The 18,270-nt window shown below is 33.7% G+C and overlaps 1 protein-coding gene across 2 annotated transcripts; it reads left to right on the top strand.

The window, feature by feature from the left end:
- The first annotated feature begins 7,745 nt into the window (after nucleotides 1-7,745).
- LOC134680698 (3 beta-hydroxysteroid dehydrogenase/Delta 5-->4-isomerase type 2-like) lies at nucleotides 7,746-13,516 on the top strand. 2 transcript variants are annotated; one of them, XM_063539862.1, is made up of 5 exons: nucleotides 7,746-7,795; nucleotides 8,161-8,307; nucleotides 10,318-10,482; nucleotides 11,925-12,140; nucleotides 12,942-13,516. In XM_063539862.1, exons 2-5 carry the CDS (start codon nucleotides 8,172-8,174, stop codon nucleotides 13,493-13,495), a joined length of 1,071 nt encoding a protein of 356 aa, XP_063395932.1. In that variant the 5' UTR covers nucleotides 7,746-7,795; nucleotides 8,161-8,171; the 3' UTR covers nucleotides 13,496-13,516. The 2 variants fall into 2 exon arrangements, with proteins under 2 accessions (XP_063395932.1, XP_063395933.1); XM_063539863.1 differs by having other exon boundaries at nucleotides 7,779-7,795; nucleotides 8,158-8,307.
- Nucleotides 13,517-18,270: the final 4,754 nt, after the last annotated feature.

Below are 18,270 nucleotides of genomic sequence, written 5' to 3'. Positions count from 1 at the left end.
AATATGTTCCTTTTTAACTTTCGGTTTATGTGGTTGACGTTTAGAAGACTCCAGTAAATTGGTCACAAATGCATTTTCTGTGGGATCTGAAAAACCTTGAACAGTATGTGCCCATTTTATACCGTAAAAAGCTGACTGAACTACACTATAAGATGAACCTGTGTCTATCAGTTTGGTTAAATATAGGGCTACATGTATAGGCTTTGCTGGTAAAGATAGTCCCCCTTGTTTCAATATAAATCTCTCCCACCGTTTATAAGCATAAAAATATTTATTGTTAGTATTGTCACTTCTGGACTGCAGTAAATACGATGACATCTTATGTCCCAATTCGTCAAAGTCAGCCGAAAGAATCCCTCCATCTTGTATTTTCTCCAACACCCTGCTTTTCAGACCGATACCTGTAGGAAAGAATGAAATAAATTAAAACCTTATTTTCATAGCCAACATCCTGAAATCTGTGGATTTTCCGAACATACCATTTCTACCTCGGCCTTTTTTGATAACTGTTGATGGTAATATTTTACTATCTTTAATGAACGATTCGAATTCTACAACATTACCATTGACTTTGTGTAAAAGTGGCCAATATGGTGCTGAAACCCATAAAGGAACAAATAACGTGCTATCTGCTTTATCTTGGATAATCTTGTGTATACATCGGGATATGTCTGAAGGTGGTGGCACAATCCAGTTATTTTCTTTACCCTAATGTCTATTAAAGGCATCAATACCCAGTGTACCTGGACACCAGTGTTTGGTATTGAATATGCTACATTTTGCATTGTAATCAGTGGCAAACCTATCTACGGTATGTGGACCCCAATTCTGATTAAAATATTCAAATGTAATATCGTCTATCTCCCAATCATCACAATCAATAGTCTTACTAATTTTATCTGCTTTAACGTTCTCTTGTCTAGGTACCCACTCTGGTACGATCTTAATGCAGTTTAATTTACATACATTAGCTATGTTAATTGTAATATTTTGTAAATCAGATTTCTTGCTGCCCTTTTTTATTATGTTTACTACGTTTTGATTATCTGTGTGCCACTTAACTGTTTGACCTTTTAATGACATAGATATAGACTGCAGTACTCTATAAACTGCCTCAAACTCTCTCCAAGTAGAACTTTTCAATTATTCTCCATCGTTCCAACTACCCATAATCTCTTCGTCTATGGCTTTTACCAAATAGCCACCGTAACCTATGCCCGAGGCATCTGTGTATACTACACTCGAGTATTGCTCAACAATATGCAATTCTCTGCCATTCATTTTCTCTATATTTTCCTTCCAGAAAATTATCTCATCAAGAGATCTACTGTTCAAAAGAACATTAGCATTCCAGCTTGCTTTATACAAAATGCATTCATACATACTTCGTGTACGTAGTCTAACTACAGGACCAACTGCCCCTTGCATAGATATGATCTGACCAATTATAGAAGCAAGAAACCTTGCAGAAACATGTATTTCTCCTTTACCTATTTTGTGTATAACTCTATTTAAAGTATCTAACAATTTGGAAAGTCGCCTTTCCGTGACTGAAACCATGCCTTTGTCAAATTGCCATACCAAACCCAACCATACCACATTTTGGCTAGGTGTCCAATTGCATTTATCTTCTGCTATCAAAAACCCAGAAGCTTTCAGTACTTTCTGAACAACTATGCTAGTTTCATGAGCCTGACTTATCTCGTCAGCCCCGCCTAAGCCATCGTCTAAATACATGATAATCTTCAAACCTGAATTTCGTAAATGTTTAACAATACACCTTACAACTTTCGTGAAAATATAACCAGCAGTCGATATACCAAATGGTAAAACATTAAAGACATAATATTTTGTTTCATGATTTTTGACCCAAGCAAAACCTAAATATGTCTTGTGTGCCTCAAATATCTCTATATGATGGTAAGCCGATCTCAAATCGTAAGTAAAACAGTAATCTCCCTTCTTAAACATTTGACTGGCTACGCTAGCATCTTCATATTTAAATCTGAATTTATGAAGATGTGGGTTAATGTGTCTACAATCTAAAACTAACCTTAATTTGTTTTTATTGTTAGCTACCGTCAACGGATTGACCACTTTAGGTTTACATGAAAATTCTTTTATGCATCCTAATTCTATCAACTTTAAAATCTCATTTTCTACAAAATCTGAATTTTCTAAAGACGATTTGTTATTATTCAAAAATACCTCACTTGGCTCTGTGTGAAAAGGTATTTTATATCCATGTTCTATGATATCAATAACTGTCTCGTTAGCGCAAATAACATTACGCCAATAATCAATTGAACTTCTTAATTTACCTACGGGTGAATTACATGAAACTATAGCATTTTCTCTACCAAAATTAACAGATAAATCATTACTAAATAATCTAGTACTTATCTTATCAGACTTTTCTTTCTGAGTTTGCCAACCCTGTTTATAATGGTCTGACCTCCAATGTCCTGACATACCACACTCATAACATTTTCCGGGTCGATGCACCACAGGAATGTTAACTGTACTCTGTTGATTAACTGAGCTGAATCGAGTAGACTGCGGGGCACTGTAAGGAGTTGTACGTGTCTTAAACTTTTTGTCGCTCTTCATTTTCCTCGACGCTTTGTTTTCTGCTCGTATTATACGTTTTTCGTCTTCGGAGTCATCTGCAAGGTTGTGCGTTTCATACTCTGTAACTGTTCTCCATCCGTTCTCGGACTGATCCGCGAGCTTAATTAATTTTTGTCGATGATTAAGAATGTCCAAACCTTCACAAATGTTCCTCATCGCGCCCTCTGTACTTTCGTTGTTGTCCTGCGATTCTGTAAGAATACTTCTGGCCTCTTTCATCTTGTTGGCGATTTTTGTGTTGACCTTGAACTGCTCCTCGTTTCCCTTTCGCTTGAAAACGTAATTCTCAGTGTTCATCTGCTGGATTTTAGACATTTGAGTTTCTGATAACTGCCTCTGCGTTTCGTGGACGGATCTCTGAAACGTGTCTAAACGACTAGACATTAATCTGTCAATGCTCTGCAGTATCTCGTTCTGGTTCTGACTCATAGCGTCTTTAATTTTTCGGTCGATGAGCATGTTTATTTCTGCCGGCTCCGACATGTTTAGTGTTGAACGTCTGCGGCTAGAATGATTTTCAAACCCAAGAACATTTAAAACCCGCTTTCACCTCATTAACATAAGAATACTTATTGAAACAATCCAAATGATTGGTCCACGTATCCACGTGTACAACTACACATAACAAAACCCGCCAAAAAAAAAATATATATACCGTTCTTATAAAAACGTTCCTTTTAGACAACATTTTCCCGCTATACTCCGAAACGCGGGAAAATACATATATCTTTACCTATCATACGATTCATTGGAGTTGTCTTTCATGGTTTTCACAATGACTTTGATTTTCAGATAAAATTATAAAATTTAATGAACCTATTATTTGATATTTTAATTGTATTGATTTTGTTTGTCGTTATCAGATAGATTCTTCTTTTTGATTTTTTATGTTTTACAATATTTAATTTCCGTGGGTATTAATTTATATAGATTTTGTCGTAATTTCAGAAAAAAATGAGCTCAAAATGTTAATCAGAACGTGTCTCAGTTAAAGTTGAAAACTGGGATTGCATCATACTTTATTAAGTATCATTTCAAACGTTCTCTCCCTCTGCACTTAATCTCCTCAATTTACAATCTGCTAAAAACAAATTCAACAGGGAAAATGTACGTCAACGGGAAGTGAATATTAAAAAAAATATATTACAGGTCATGTACTTCTTTAAATTTAAGTAGTTGACGTATTCTTTTCTTTCAAATGAAAGTCAACGAACATTATAAAAGGAAAAATGTAGTTGATAATAATGCGTGTAAATAAATGTGTACACCAATTCGTTAGATTGTAATTTAGAAGGTGTACTTGATTATCAATTGATGACTGATAACCTGCATTGACCACTGTGGATAGTAAACTATCAACTTATTATAGTAATTTGCTAAAAAATATCCTGTCCCCAAGTATTTCTAATTAAAAGTGGATGAGAATGTCAATTTACATAGTTGTCACATTTTTGAGACAACTATAATGTCACTTCAGTCTTTACGGGAATTTTCTTTTACTCGTATTTATTCAATTAGAAGTAGATTCTAAAGCTATCGAATATATTGATTGAGTTAGCAAAAAAAAATAAGTTTCAACTTTTGTCTCGCTTTGGAGGTATATATATATAAAAGTGACAACTATGCGACAGATCCAATGACAGGATCACCAGTGAAGGTGTTACACGACTGGAAAATAAAAACACATTTTATATTCATAATTATATACTTGTATATGGAATTGACTGGTACATGTAGCAAGCTAGCCCCGAATACAAATTCAATTATTATGTTGGACTCCCTGATCGAATGACTTTAAGACTGCATTTTTCGGCTTCTCCAACAAGCATGATGCATTCACGAGCAAGAGCAGGTATTGGTTTACTCGTAGAAAGACAAGTGTTTCTTTATAGTGGTTACGCTCTCTTGTTACCTAGCATATGAAAATGCTACTCTTAATTGTCGGGCATGTTTAAAAAGGTATATGTATTTATCATTATAATTAATTTTCATCATCCTCAATATATATGTAATATTTGTTGCTGGATATAAGACATACATCAGTATCATCATCATCATAAGTGCTATAGCTTGAGGCATAATCTTCGTCGTAAGTACATGTATTATATATAGCTTGAGGCTTCTTCGTCGTAAGTATATATATAACGTGAGGTTTAATTCTTGTTTTATATTTCAGCCGGTTTATGTCGAGAACTTATTTTACGCATGCATATCTATGATACATAGTTTTTATAAATATCCAAGTTATAGCCAATCATAGAAGTATGTTTATCAAATGATCATGATCACAATTAAACAGATAGATAGGGATTGACTCGTGAGACTGAAACGAAGCATAAAAACAGCTAGTACTTCCAAATATTAGTAAGCTCCATTTACCGAAATGATAGTATCCACAGCTACTGAACACTATCTTTAAAACAACTACAACTAATAAATAAAAAATGATTATCCCGTTTATAATTTTGATTTCGTACTGTTACACCATTGTCCTAGTACGGATGTGACTGTTCCAAGTCAGAACATTTTAATTCAGTGCTTATCGTTTGTTGTTGTGTTTTCGTTGATTTTTTTTGTTAAGATTAATTTCCCTGTTAGTTTTTGTTGTTTTACATTTGTCATTTTGGAGCCTCTTATAGCTGACTATGCTGTATAAGCTTTGCTCATTGTTGAAACCCCTTCGTTGGACTATAGTTGTTAAAATTTCTGTCATTTGTTCTCTTTTGAAGAGTTGTCTCATTGAAAATCATACCACACCTTGATTTTTGTATAAATCAAAAATTAAGAATAAAAAGATACCGTTAGTGGTCAAAATTGTATAGCAGATTTTAAATAGTGCCCATGTGTCCATTAGATTACACGTCAGTATCATATTTCTGTATTCAGTGAGCGGTATGGGCTTTGCTCATGGTTGAAGGCCGTGTGGTGACCTATAGTTGTTAATGTTTGTGTCAATTTGGTCTTTTGTGGGTAGTTGTCTCATTGGCAGTCATACCACATCTTTTTTTTTATATATACTAAATCACGGGAAAAAAGACTAATACAGTTCGTAGTCTTAAACTTTTAAATCACATACGAGATGCCTAATTTTCAGACATTGTTGTTTTTTAAAGTATTTATCAAAGTCAAACGACAATCATTTACGTTTTTTTTCGTGCAATACAGTTCGTGATAATGGCCGGATCCAAGATATTTGAAAGAGGGTGACTGACGAGCGAAGCGATGCAAAAAAGAATTTGGACAATTATACGCTAAAATGATATTGTGGAAAACATGAGATTTTAAAACTTATTTAGCGATCGAAAAGGGGGAGTACGCCCACTACCCCTGTATCCTCGGATGCAAGTTTATGTATACTTAAACAAAAGCCACGCCCCTTAAATTGGTATAGGTAAAGACGAGAAAGTACTTTTGAAAAATATATCATTGATATGAATTTCTGCCCACATCAAATTATCTTCAATTAAATTATAGAAAAATATTATTTTGTTTTAAAAGTCGAGGACACCTTTTACATTCGGGTGTGTTGGAATTTACTTTAAACGTTAAATCTTTTTAAAACAATAAAGAGGCAACCTTCTCGCTTCGGAATTCGTTATTTTAATATTAGTATGCTAAATGTCGTCTTGGTAGTTTTTAAAATTCATAATGTGAGAAGAACTAAAATATGGGTCAAGTGAAATGACAAGAAATGATGGGTGTGTTTGATTACAAGTTGCTAATTTACTTGTTCCATTATAGTATTTATGTCAATAAAATCATTCAAGTTTAATGACAAAATATTTAAAGAGTAAACAAAAATAGTTGGGGTTGAATTTTACTGAAGGCATATTCCAGCAACAAAGTAAAACATGCATGCAGTGTATGCTCCCCTCCGTCATGCTTCAATGCAATAGGACGACATACGTTGAGTTAGGTCGGTTAGGTCGAGTAAAGTCATTTTATTGGAAATCTCTATTAATACTTTATTTCCGTAAGCAAATACAGCTTATTGGATTTACACAATATAAATATCCAATAGATAATATACAGCATAATATAACATTTATACACGAATTATACAAATCAATGAAAGAATTAAGCGGAGTATGACATATAGACATATTAAACTGAAAATAAACATTTGAATAATTAACCATTACGTGCTTTTTCTGCAGAAAATAAATATTTTCCTAGGTTGTTTAGCTCTTTGACATTTCTTACAGATAACAGTTGTACTAATATAAGCTGGACAAGAAAAGTGGGAGAAAAAATAAGAAGAAGAAAAAAAGAAACGTAGAATAACAATATGTCATCCCAACTCCATTGATGGTGCCATACTTAGGAGATACCAAAGGGGAGATACAAAATCGTAAGTCGAAGAGAAAATGCAAATATTACGGGAAAAAACAAAAACAAGGAAAACGTGGTAAACTGAAAACTTTGCAACACGCACTGAACTGAAAAAAACACACACTCAACTCGTCTTTCAAGATGTATAGGAACGAGAACTCAAAATAAACTGATTTTTATTTTCAGATAAATAACTCCATGATAATGTTAAATTGAAAAAGTTAAAGTGTACCAAAATACATAAACAAAAGGTTTGCCATAACTGAAATCAAAATCAATATAATTGGCCATGGTTAACACCGGTTGCTATATATTCATGTAAATTTTGATAATTTAGTTTGGTTTTTTTTTCAGAACAAGGAATCACCGAATCCTTATAAAATTAGCCACATTAATGGATATTTTTGCTGAGAAAAATATATCTGCTTTTTTAATACTCAAATAACTTTTTTTTTTTTTTAAATCTGAAGTTTTATTACTAGCAATTTGCGTCCGTCTACATGTTCTAGACATATCATTCAAGGATACTGCAGGTGAAAAAGACGATATTTATTAATAAACTTCAAATTAATGAATAATATCATATATATACTAACTTTCCAATCTCAATTTTAGTTATAAGTTACAAAATTAATGATTATAGAAAATGATTTAATCCTATCGCAGTTTGTAAAGATTTCAACCGGGACTTTAATCATTTGTTATTTAAATAGTATCAATGGGTGATAAATGTCGATAAATGTGATAACACAAGGTCACGTGGGTTATAACTAGTTCACTAGTTTAATAGTACTAAGCTACTTTTTAAAATATCATACATAACAAATTAAAGGTAAGAATGTAAACTATTTTTTAACTTCCTGTTTTTCTTACATATTCATGATATTGTTGAACCGAGTTTCTTTTATATAAATATATCTAGCATGATGGTTGAATAGATTATTCATCATTGAGAATTTATAAAAACAATTATTATTATAATAATAGTAGAATTTGGAAAATACGTAAATGAGACGAGCATGACGAGAAACACTTAATTTTTTTTAATAAAAAGATGGCCATTGAACCCTTATGTTATTCTGATTCAAGCTAGTAGCTATAGGCCTATATATAATTATTATGTAAGTTCACGTTTTAAAAAGAAAATTGTGTTAAACATGTTAAAATTTTCCCAATCTTTATTATGCGAATCAGCAGACTGAAGAAAGATGGCTAGTGGTGTTGTCTTGGTAACTGGTGGGAGCGGATGTTTAGGACAACATATTATCAAACATTTACACCTACTGGGAACGGATGTCAAAGAAATTCGTATTTTAGATGTTGTGAAATACGAACAAAAATTAGGTATGGCCTCATAACTTATATTTCATAATTCCTTTGACAAATGCATCATGAACATTAAAAGTTACATGTGATTTATCTTAGAAATGCAGGGTCTCTTTAATATTTGGTTTGTTCAACTTGAAACTTATAACATACGATTTACACATGACAAATATCAAACTCATGTTTTCTTCGATTTTCAACAGAACTTATGATTATAAGGGGATATGGGGTATATCATTGAGTTCATCTGACCAAGGAGTTTATCTCTGACATATAACCTCCTTGATTTGACATAGATGGCAAATATAGGGTAGATAAGGGTAAAGGTGGCAGCAACCCAATTTAATACAAGATAGACATGAAGGTTCATCGAAGTGTTTATAACCCCGTAAATTTCGGTATAACTCTGTGAATTTCGACACGGGTTACATTAATGTCTTTTGATCTATAATCTACACTGGTTGCTTTAAACGCAAGACCGTATACAATGCATACAAATTTATTAACACAAGTTTACAGCTTGAAAGCTAGGGGAAGACTGCCCCAGCAACAGTTTACAAAACATACAAAAAATCATTAATCCCAAAAAAAGGACCTTACAAAATTTATAAAAGGTTCTCATGAAATATATCTTTCATTGTCTAATCTTATGTAATAATAAATTAATAAACAGACTATTGTCCTCCGGATTAACTTAGCAAAATAGCGATAATTGCTTCTTTTGAACGGTTGAGTGTAAGTTTCGCGACAGCCATAAGATTAAGCTGTAAAATAGTAAATCATGCTATAATTTCTTTGGGTATTTCAAAAAAAGGAATTTTATGTTTAAGAATAAAGAAACGTTAAAAGCAAGAAATATTCAACTTAAAACTAAAACGTGAAATATTCAATTTAAAACGAGAGTTCATAAAAATATTCAATTCTAAACGAGAGTTCATATAAAGCACTTTGCCAAACTCCGAAACAGTGGTGACATCTGGCTACGCGCTTCTTTACAGAGAAAGAGAAGTATGTCCAGAACGATAACCGCTGTATGGAGTTTGCCAAATTATTGTAAAAGTTCCGAAAGTCACTTTTCTTCCGGTTATATTTCTACTGGGTTTCTGGTACCGATAAGGTCTTTCCGAGCACTGATTAGAAGCTGAAAGAGAAAGATAAATTTTGTCTTACAATAGGCCACTTAAGCCCCACCCTAGGAGTTGTTAAACAAATATTGCAGAGAGCGTGGTAATCAACCTATTTCATGAAACTTCGGATTAAATATCTCCATTACGAACGTACGTTTCTGCGTATTTGTACATCCGGCATAATCTACTAAACCACACTTTAGCAAGGAACGAGAAACCTTTAGCATAAAGGGCTAGCCCGTGTTGAAATCAATATCAATTCTAGTCCCCAATTAATTATTTCTTAAATAACCCACACTGCCGTACCATATATTATGCTCGCAGTTACAAAAGTAGTTTACCTTCTGATACCATTGCATCCTATCATCATTTCTACTATCAATAGCTGTCCTTCACATTTAATGTCAAAATGTCGCAAACTGACCGTCTGTTGTAATGCGGAGAAAAAAACTGTACACATTTTGAAAACAGAAAAACAAAAAGAATATTCTAGTTGTTTTCTTTTCTTGAGCATCTTAGATCATGTTTTTGGTTGAACTCATGTTGCTCAGTCTTACTTATTTTTATGTTGTGTTTTGTGTTCTATTGGTTTTGTCTGTTAGTCTTATTCTTTTTTAGACATGGCCTCGTTAGTTTATTTCGACATAAGTGTTTGACTATCCTTTTGGACGTATATATCGCCTGTCTTTAATATCGCTTTAACCTCCTTTAATTTGGCTAATTGAGGCGCACCCAAAATATATTAGATAATCTTTATGTATAAAAGTCCTAATAATGTTGATTGGTGACTGGAATAAATCTAATGAAGATTAACAAAAGAATGTAAAGCATCAATGTTTCGTGCATAAATATATAATGTTCCTACATTCGTTGATTCACTTCTTGTACATGTCTGTTTCAGATTTTGAAATAAGTAAACCAATGAAAACGTTTGTTGGAAGTATCACTGACCAATCAGTGGTCAATGAAGCATGTGATGGCGTGGATGTTGTTCTTCATATTGCATCGCTGATAGACTGGCGGTTATTTCCTAATCATAAGACTTTACATGAGGTTAATGTCACAGGTAATAGTGAAAAGACAAAAATAATGCCGCGAAATTATTTTTCAGTTTAAAAAAAAAAATGGTAAAAGAAAAAAAAAGTACTGAGTTTGGTATAAAAATTAGAAGATGTGTTAGTATGCAAATGAAACAAAGCTTTACAAAAGACCAAATGGCACAGCAGTCAAGATAACAAGTCACCATACATATATGAAATAAGAAGTTGTTGTATGATTGTCTATGAGACATCTCGTGCCCTTTCACAATGAACAAAATCCATATAGCATGTCAGCTTTGAAATGCCCCGAAATGACAAAACATTTTAAACGAGAACATGTACAAATTGAGTATAATTCTCGGTATTGTACTCAATATGAAAAAGAAAGATGTGGTATGATTGCCAATGAGACAACTGTCCACAAGAGACCAAAATGACACAGACAGTAACAACTGTAGGTCACCGTACGACCTTCAACAATGAGCAAAGCCATACTGTATAGTCAGCTATATAAGACCCGATATGACAATGTAAAACAATTCAAAAGAGAAAAGTAACGGCCTTATTTATATAAAAAAATTTAACGAAAAACAAATATGTAACACATAAACAAACGAAAAAACACTGAATTACAGGCTCCTGGCTTGGGACAAACACATACATAAATAAAGTGGCGGGTTAAACAAGTCAAATTTAAAAAAAAATATTCGAATCTACACGGCTGCAGTTATCCTAGTATAAATATGTAATGCAAAGGAAATTACACTTGGAATAGGGAATGTTCTATAACCGTTAATTAGTTCCGTAAAACTTTATAAGAAATAAACATGCATTAAAAAACATCTTTACTAAATGTTCAACCGGGACTAAAAATGTTCATGAAATATTAACCCTGCTTCGTACTAGACCGATACGCTGAGCCGGATATTCAACGTACTTGTTCGAGAGGTTGAAAGCAATCTTACCTTTATTCTGGTTATATTCCTTGTGCAGTGTTCCGACTTCGATCCGACTAGCCTTTGCTCCTGTATGTCGTTTGTTTAGCGGTGAAGCAGAAAAAAACAATGTTTAAGCCTTTCGTTTGAGACGTCTGGATTAGAACCTATAACCTTCCGTACTTGAAATGAACACGCTACCATGAGACCCCCCGAGTCGGTTAAGTAACTAGAATGTTTTTAAGCAGCATGGGAGACAACCATGGGAAGAGCGAATGTGTACTCCTTATCAGCCAAAATTTATGTTATTAGTACATTATTATATTTTTGAACTTCATGATGCCCCTTATATTTTAGTGGGCACCTCTGGCCCATATTCCTTGCTCAAATCGCGCAACTGTACAGTTAATATATAATGGTTGAAGTCAGTTACAACGATTCGACCTCCTTGAAAAATGCAGTCAAAACTGCATAGAAATAAATATCTTTAAAATGTACTAAATCTTACTGTAATTTTCACATTTTATTTGAAGGAACTGAAACTATTCTGAAGGCATGTAAGGACAAAAATGTACCATACCTAATCTACTGCAGCTCTCTTAGCATATTCTATGGTCCACGGGAAATAAAGGCGGGAACTGAGACTTCAGTGCAACCACAGACTAACTTGTACTTCGGAGCATATGCTAAGACAAAGTCAAAAGCCCAGAAAATGGTATTAGGAGCAAATGGGAGAAAACTAAACAACGGTAATTCATACTTGTAAAATGTGTTTGTAGCATCCAGTCGACAAATTACTCATTTAAGATAAATACATACCTTATACAAAATACCAATTTTGAGTGGACGCTATTGCTTGTCTTTAACTTGGGAATTTACATTATTACCAATAAAAACAGTTTCCTGCATATGATGATGTGCTTAACAACACTTCAACCTTCAGCAAGAGAATTCAATTTATGACAAAATAAAAAATTAAAAACATTCATTTGATACGTTAGGGAACTTAAAATCTAAAACATTAGTACCAAACGTTCGAGGTAATTTGGAAACATCAAGCACAGGGGCTTGTTTGGTGGGTCAGACGAGGTTTTAGTGTTATTGAAAGCCCATGTGTATCAAGTACAAACTGTAGTTAGATCCTAAGTTTTAGAAGAAGAAAAAAAAAACAAATGTTATATTTTCTAATAAAGTTTGTTTTATAAAATACTAATACAGCAAACGTACATCTACAGTGTTACACCAGTAATAGATTACATAAACGATATACATTTTCATGAAACACACAACCTGCTATTCTATTGATCAGCAAAATCTTTTCTGACACTATAGCAGTCCATTATAAAAACATAATACAAATTATAACATTACGACATACTTATCAAAACATGCCTTTTCTCATTATAAGATGTGTTCAGTCAAAACCAAGCAAATTATGAGGTTTCTGTAAAAGTTGTGTTTTCACCTTACTTCAATAACAACATCATTGCAAGTGCAAATATTTAATTTGATTATGAATTAATTGGTCATGGTTTTGTTTATTTATTTAGGAAAGTCTTTAAGAACATTAGCCATTCTCCCACTTCCACTATATGGTGAACTGGACTACCACAATATTACACCAAGTGTTCAACCTTTCAAAGATAAAACGTACACTCTGATTGGACCAATGACAGCACGTGTGCATTACAGTTATGCTGGTAACTGTGCTTATATGTTTATTAAAGCAATGGAAGCAATTCAACGGAACCCAGAAGTAGGAGGCGAATACTTTTTTGCAGCAGACGATACACCACCAAACATATTTCCAGAAACCATCAGACCTTTCTTTGACCAGTTTAATGTAAAAACTTCATCATGGCATGTACCATACTGGTTTATAATGTCATTTGTGTTTATTGTTTATTGTGTATTTTATGTCATACGATTTTTTACACCCGTAGATTTAGTAAATTTAGGATTCACAACCGGAAGTATTTCGTTTCTGAACACCACGTGTTACGTCACTTACGATAAAGCCAACACGTTACTGGGATACAAACCATTATACGACTATAAAACTTCTATTGATATGTCCAAAAAGTTTTACGCAAAAGTTGTATGATGAATTTCATTTCAGTGAGATTATTTTTTTCTATAGCCTCGGTCACACCTTAACGGATAGCTCGAACGGATGCCTAACGGATAACTTTTTTTTTCTATCCGTTCATGTCCGTTAGACGTCCGTTTTTATCCGTTAGACGTCCAACCATATCCGTTGCATGTCCGTTAAGCGTAAGTTTTATCCGACGACGTCCGTTTTGTCCGATGTACAATTTTGAGCATGTTCAAAACTTTGAACGGACGTCCCACGGGATAGAATTTCCGTTGAACGTCCAATAGGCGTCCGTTTTGTAAGGTACTCGTCCGTCTCGTTTCCGTTTTGCATCCGTTACGTGTCCGTTATACATCCGTTGGAGGTCTGGCATATGAATTCAGCAACGGACTTCTAACGGACGTCTAACGGATAAAACGGATGTTGAACGAATATGAAACGGACTTCTACCGGACGTATAACGGATAAAACGGATGATGAACGGATCTGAAACGGACAAATGCCAATAAAAAAATTCGCGTCAGAAATGCCAATTAGATGTTTTAAGGTTCATGAATTCTTATTATTCATAATAGATTTTAAAGTAAGGGCACGTCTTCACAATCAAGCAGCTCTTATTCAGGCCAGACACTGCCCATTGACGACATTTTGAAGAACAAACCAAAACCAGTTACACAGAAACATTTTGAATTTATTTTCGATTTACATCTATTATAATTGTTGCCTTTAATTTTTCCGTATATCTTGTTTATCGGTTTTATGCGGTAATCGTCCGTTAGATGTACGTTCCACATCCGTTCTGCTCGTTACGTTTCCGTTTCTCGCACGTTGCATATCCGTTGTGTGTCCGTTATGCATTCGTTACGCGTCCGTTTTATTCGTTCAGTACATAACGGACTTCCAACGGATAATCATTTTGTCAACGGACAACTTATATTTTCATCCGTTATGCGTCCGATCGTGCTATATATCCGGTAAGGTGTGACCGAGGCTTCTAGTTTGACTTTTTTGTATGGCATGATATTAATAATGCAGCAATGATTTTCGTTATTAGTTTATTATAAAAGTTGTTATAGTTACTTAGAACGTTTTTGAATGATCTTATACTACATTAGACATGTTAGAAACTAAGTCGAAAGCATTCTGAATCTACATGTCTGTTTTATCTGATCATTAGTAAATTTAATAAATAGCCTTTTACCTCAAATTCATTAAGGGCGATGTTTAGAACACCATACCTGGTGTATTTGTATTTCAATGACTGTCTGTTCTGTAAATAATAACTTATATGCTGTCAAAATTAAAAGTCAATGTTTTGAGTTGTATACATTTTATATTTAACACTGCATAACTCTTTGTAAAACATGTTTTGATTCATTACTATATTGATGTTCTTGGTAATGTTATTGTGCTAATGCTCGGATGTGTACTTCTAGCTCAATAAGTAGCATTCCTGCTGGGATATTTAAATCAGTTATCTCTACTACACCAATTGGATATAGAAAGTATTTGCTTAAGAAATTACTTGTGTAAGTTTTACTTGTTTCGCTTAGTGTTGGTGCTACAGCTGCACCATTGTCTCTAAATTTAGACCGTTCACGTTGTTGTAATGGAATCATCCCCAAGCAGGCTATAAGCACTTCGTTAGCTTTTTTTCCCCTTCAGATCTACATTTGCTATCATATTGCCCTTAAGTGGTGTAGTTTTAATGATTCCTAGATGTGTGGCTTTCTCAATAGATAACTTACGAGTTCGATACATTTCCTACAAAACTTTGGTTTTTGCTTGAAAGTCCTGATCCGAAGGGTTATGCACCATGAATGTAATCAATTTCTGAGGATTTTTGTCCTATTGAATTGACAAACGTGTTTTGCTTTTTTTCATACAATCATCCGCATTCATTTATGAAGTTTCGCAGGTATAAATTGCGTTTTTTGCCTGTTTGCACATTCAGATCATCGTTTGTTTCTTCTCCTAAAATATTTTTATGGGTTTCTAGACTTTTTGGTAGAGCTCATATATTCAAACAATTCCGTCTTGTTATTTTGGTAGATGGTTTTTACTACCTTTTGCTGTTAGGTATTCTAACTCTACGGGAATTTCGCGCTACGTTGAAGACCTGTTGGTGACCTTCTGCTGTTGTTTTTTCTATGGTCGGGTTGTTGTCTCCTTGACACATTCCTCATTTCCATTTTCAATTTTAATGTTAAGAGTATGTTGGAATTTTCCTTGATTTATTTTCACTGCATTGTTTCTGTTCCTATGTCTATTGGTTTTAATCCTGTGCTCACCTTTTTCTTCCATAGGATGGCTACCACTCGTATTCTCCATGCATTCATATTGGAAATAGTAGATCATTTATATCAACTCAACTCCCTTGCCTATATAGTTTGTATGTTCATTTAGTTCACCGAGTATATGAAGCTGTGCGTGTAACAACCAATACTCCTGCATGAATGAGAAATTATATCATTACTTTGTAAAAGTTAATGTATTATAGGTCCACATGTTTTTATTTTTTATTTTTACAGTTGATAAGACAAGTTGTAGTTGAGATCTCTCTGATTTTTCGACGCCTGTCTCTTCTGTTACATCAATTCAGGATAAGGCTTTATAGTACTAAAAAGACTGGTGTGCTGAAGTTTGTATACTATTTCTATTACCACTAAGTTCTTGTGTATTTGTCGTTTCAAAGTATGACGCAGTCTTTGCAATTGGCCATCAATGTTGATGATGAACAGTATGATAGTTTAAATTTGGCTTATTACCTGCATATATCGGTATTTGCTTTTTTTTTTTTGCAGTTCTGCTGGGTTTTGTTTTGTAGCTCAGTGGTTGCCCAAATAGATGTTATACTGTGGTTTGAGCTATATTTCCTTAATGTGTATGATTTAGGTTTTTACTGTTTGCCTACTACAGTCCGTCTTTGGTGAGTCTGTAGCTGCTTACTGATTGTCAGCAATGAATCTGATTTTAACGAGCTGTCTATTCATTTCTTCTAGTACGATGTTGGATAATTTTGTATAAAGATTTGCTAGGTTTTGATCAAGCTCTTGTTTCATCTAATGATATACGTTCTCACTACTGGTTGGGGCCTAACATGTGTTGGGTGAAGCAGTTATAACTAGAGGGCTGTCAGATTCAATCCTCCTTTTGAGCATTTTAACCATCTGTTCTAATTCGAAATTTATGGCTTCTAGCTGTTATCATCTTGATTCTAGCAACATTTTCTCATTTCGTATCTCATTGAGTGATTTTCAATAATTTTAAGTTGCTCCTCTACTTTTCACTATTTTAGATGTCAACACATGGCTGTGAGTTCGAACCCCACATGTGGCAGGAGATTTCGACTCCAATCCTAATTGACTAGGATTGCCAGATGTTGCTTCGGGTCCTTTCCAGTTTCATTCAACAATAAAAACCAATCTCACCGATATAGCCAATACTGTTAAAGTGTCGTAAAACACAATCAATCAATAAATATAGTGTAGAGGAGTTGTTTCGATTAGGAAATGTTACAAATAATGTTACTAAATTTCAACATTTATGTAATTTTAATACTTTAAACGAACGTAAGAAGCATGCGAACGTACTACTCGTCAATCTTTTTAACTATCCTTCAAATGAAATTATCATGCAAACATAATACAAATTACTAAACAATAAAATAGTTTGTTGTTAATCGTGAAGTTTTGGGAATAAAAGTTCAGCATTTGTTAAATCATATAACCATACTAAATGGCAATCTTTGTAAAATAAATGACAAAATATCACTAGCGATACTTGTAATTTTGAAAAAAAAACTTGTAATTTTGAAATACATGTACATGAGTCAGCAAGAGAGATATCCAAAAATCATTTCACAAAAAGAGTAGACATATGGAAAAATATTTTAATCTGAGAACGACTGGAGAAAGCACTGAGAAAACCACTAGTTGATTTAAACAGAGTGTAGCCCGATAGTTAATTGGACAAAAGCCATCTTAATACATAGATGATAAGAACTGAAGTGCCTCAATCAACACTAAGCATATTTGTCGTCTTTCCTTCCAGATAGCTACAACCCTTATTTTGCCAATATATTGTGATAATTTTCCATGTAGTTCAGCCTTATGAAAGAAAGATAACGCAATGCAGTGTTTATTCAAAACTTTTCGTCAAACAACCACGAAAACCTGATATAGTCATAGGTGGAATAACAACATAATTGTTTTTCATATATCTGATTGACGGCAGACAACGATAATAAGAATGGTGGCATGGAAATGTACACACCAGAAACGAGGCGAAATCTTATTTAACCATATCGATTCGAATCCGATCATTTACACAAATTATCAAACAGTGTGTGTGTCCGACCTTACTTCACTTGCATAGACCATGCATGAGCAGTATTACTACATTACGGTAAAATTATGAAAGTTTACAGTGAACAATTTAGTGTGTACAAGCTTGTTAATTAGCTGCGAGAAAAGCTATGGGAGAAAAGGCAATCAGACTTGCTTAATTGTCACAAGAGGAGAGGTGTATTTCAATGATGAATCAGATTCACACTTAAACCAATGCAATTTAAAGTATCGTTGCATTAACTTGAATACCACTATTTTGTTGATATTCTGTAGCAGTTTCTTCGTGTTTCAGTAAATAACACTGTCTTACTTAAATAACATTTATCTATCTGCAACTTCTCTAATGTGTCCAACTGCATTATCGTAACCCAACATTAGAATCAGTTTACAATATATTTGCCGCCTATTTTTGTTTCCTTTTTTATAAGCTTCACA

The sequence above is a fragment of the Mytilus trossulus genome, chromosome 8 (assembly GCF_036588685.1).
Source record: "Mytilus trossulus isolate FHL-02 chromosome 8, PNRI_Mtr1.1.1.hap1, whole genome shotgun sequence".
NCBI classification, from domain to species: domain Eukaryota; kingdom Metazoa; phylum Mollusca; class Bivalvia; order Mytilida; family Mytilidae; genus Mytilus; species Mytilus trossulus.
This window is presented reverse-complemented; position numbering and strand designations above follow the sequence as displayed.

Coding starts and splice junctions, on each gene's coding strand:
- LOC134680698 (XM_063539862.1), top strand. CDS start 8,172: ATGGCTAGTGGTGTTGTCTTGGTAACTGGTGGGAGCGGATGTTTAGGA. Junction 10,483..11,924: donor ACATGAGGTTAATGTCACAG/GTAATAGTGAAA, acceptor TTTTATTTGAAG/GAACTGAAACTATTCTGAAG. Junction 12,141..12,941: donor TGGGAGAAAACTAAACAACG/GTAATTCATACT, acceptor TTATTTATTTAG/GAAAGTCTTTAAGAACATTA.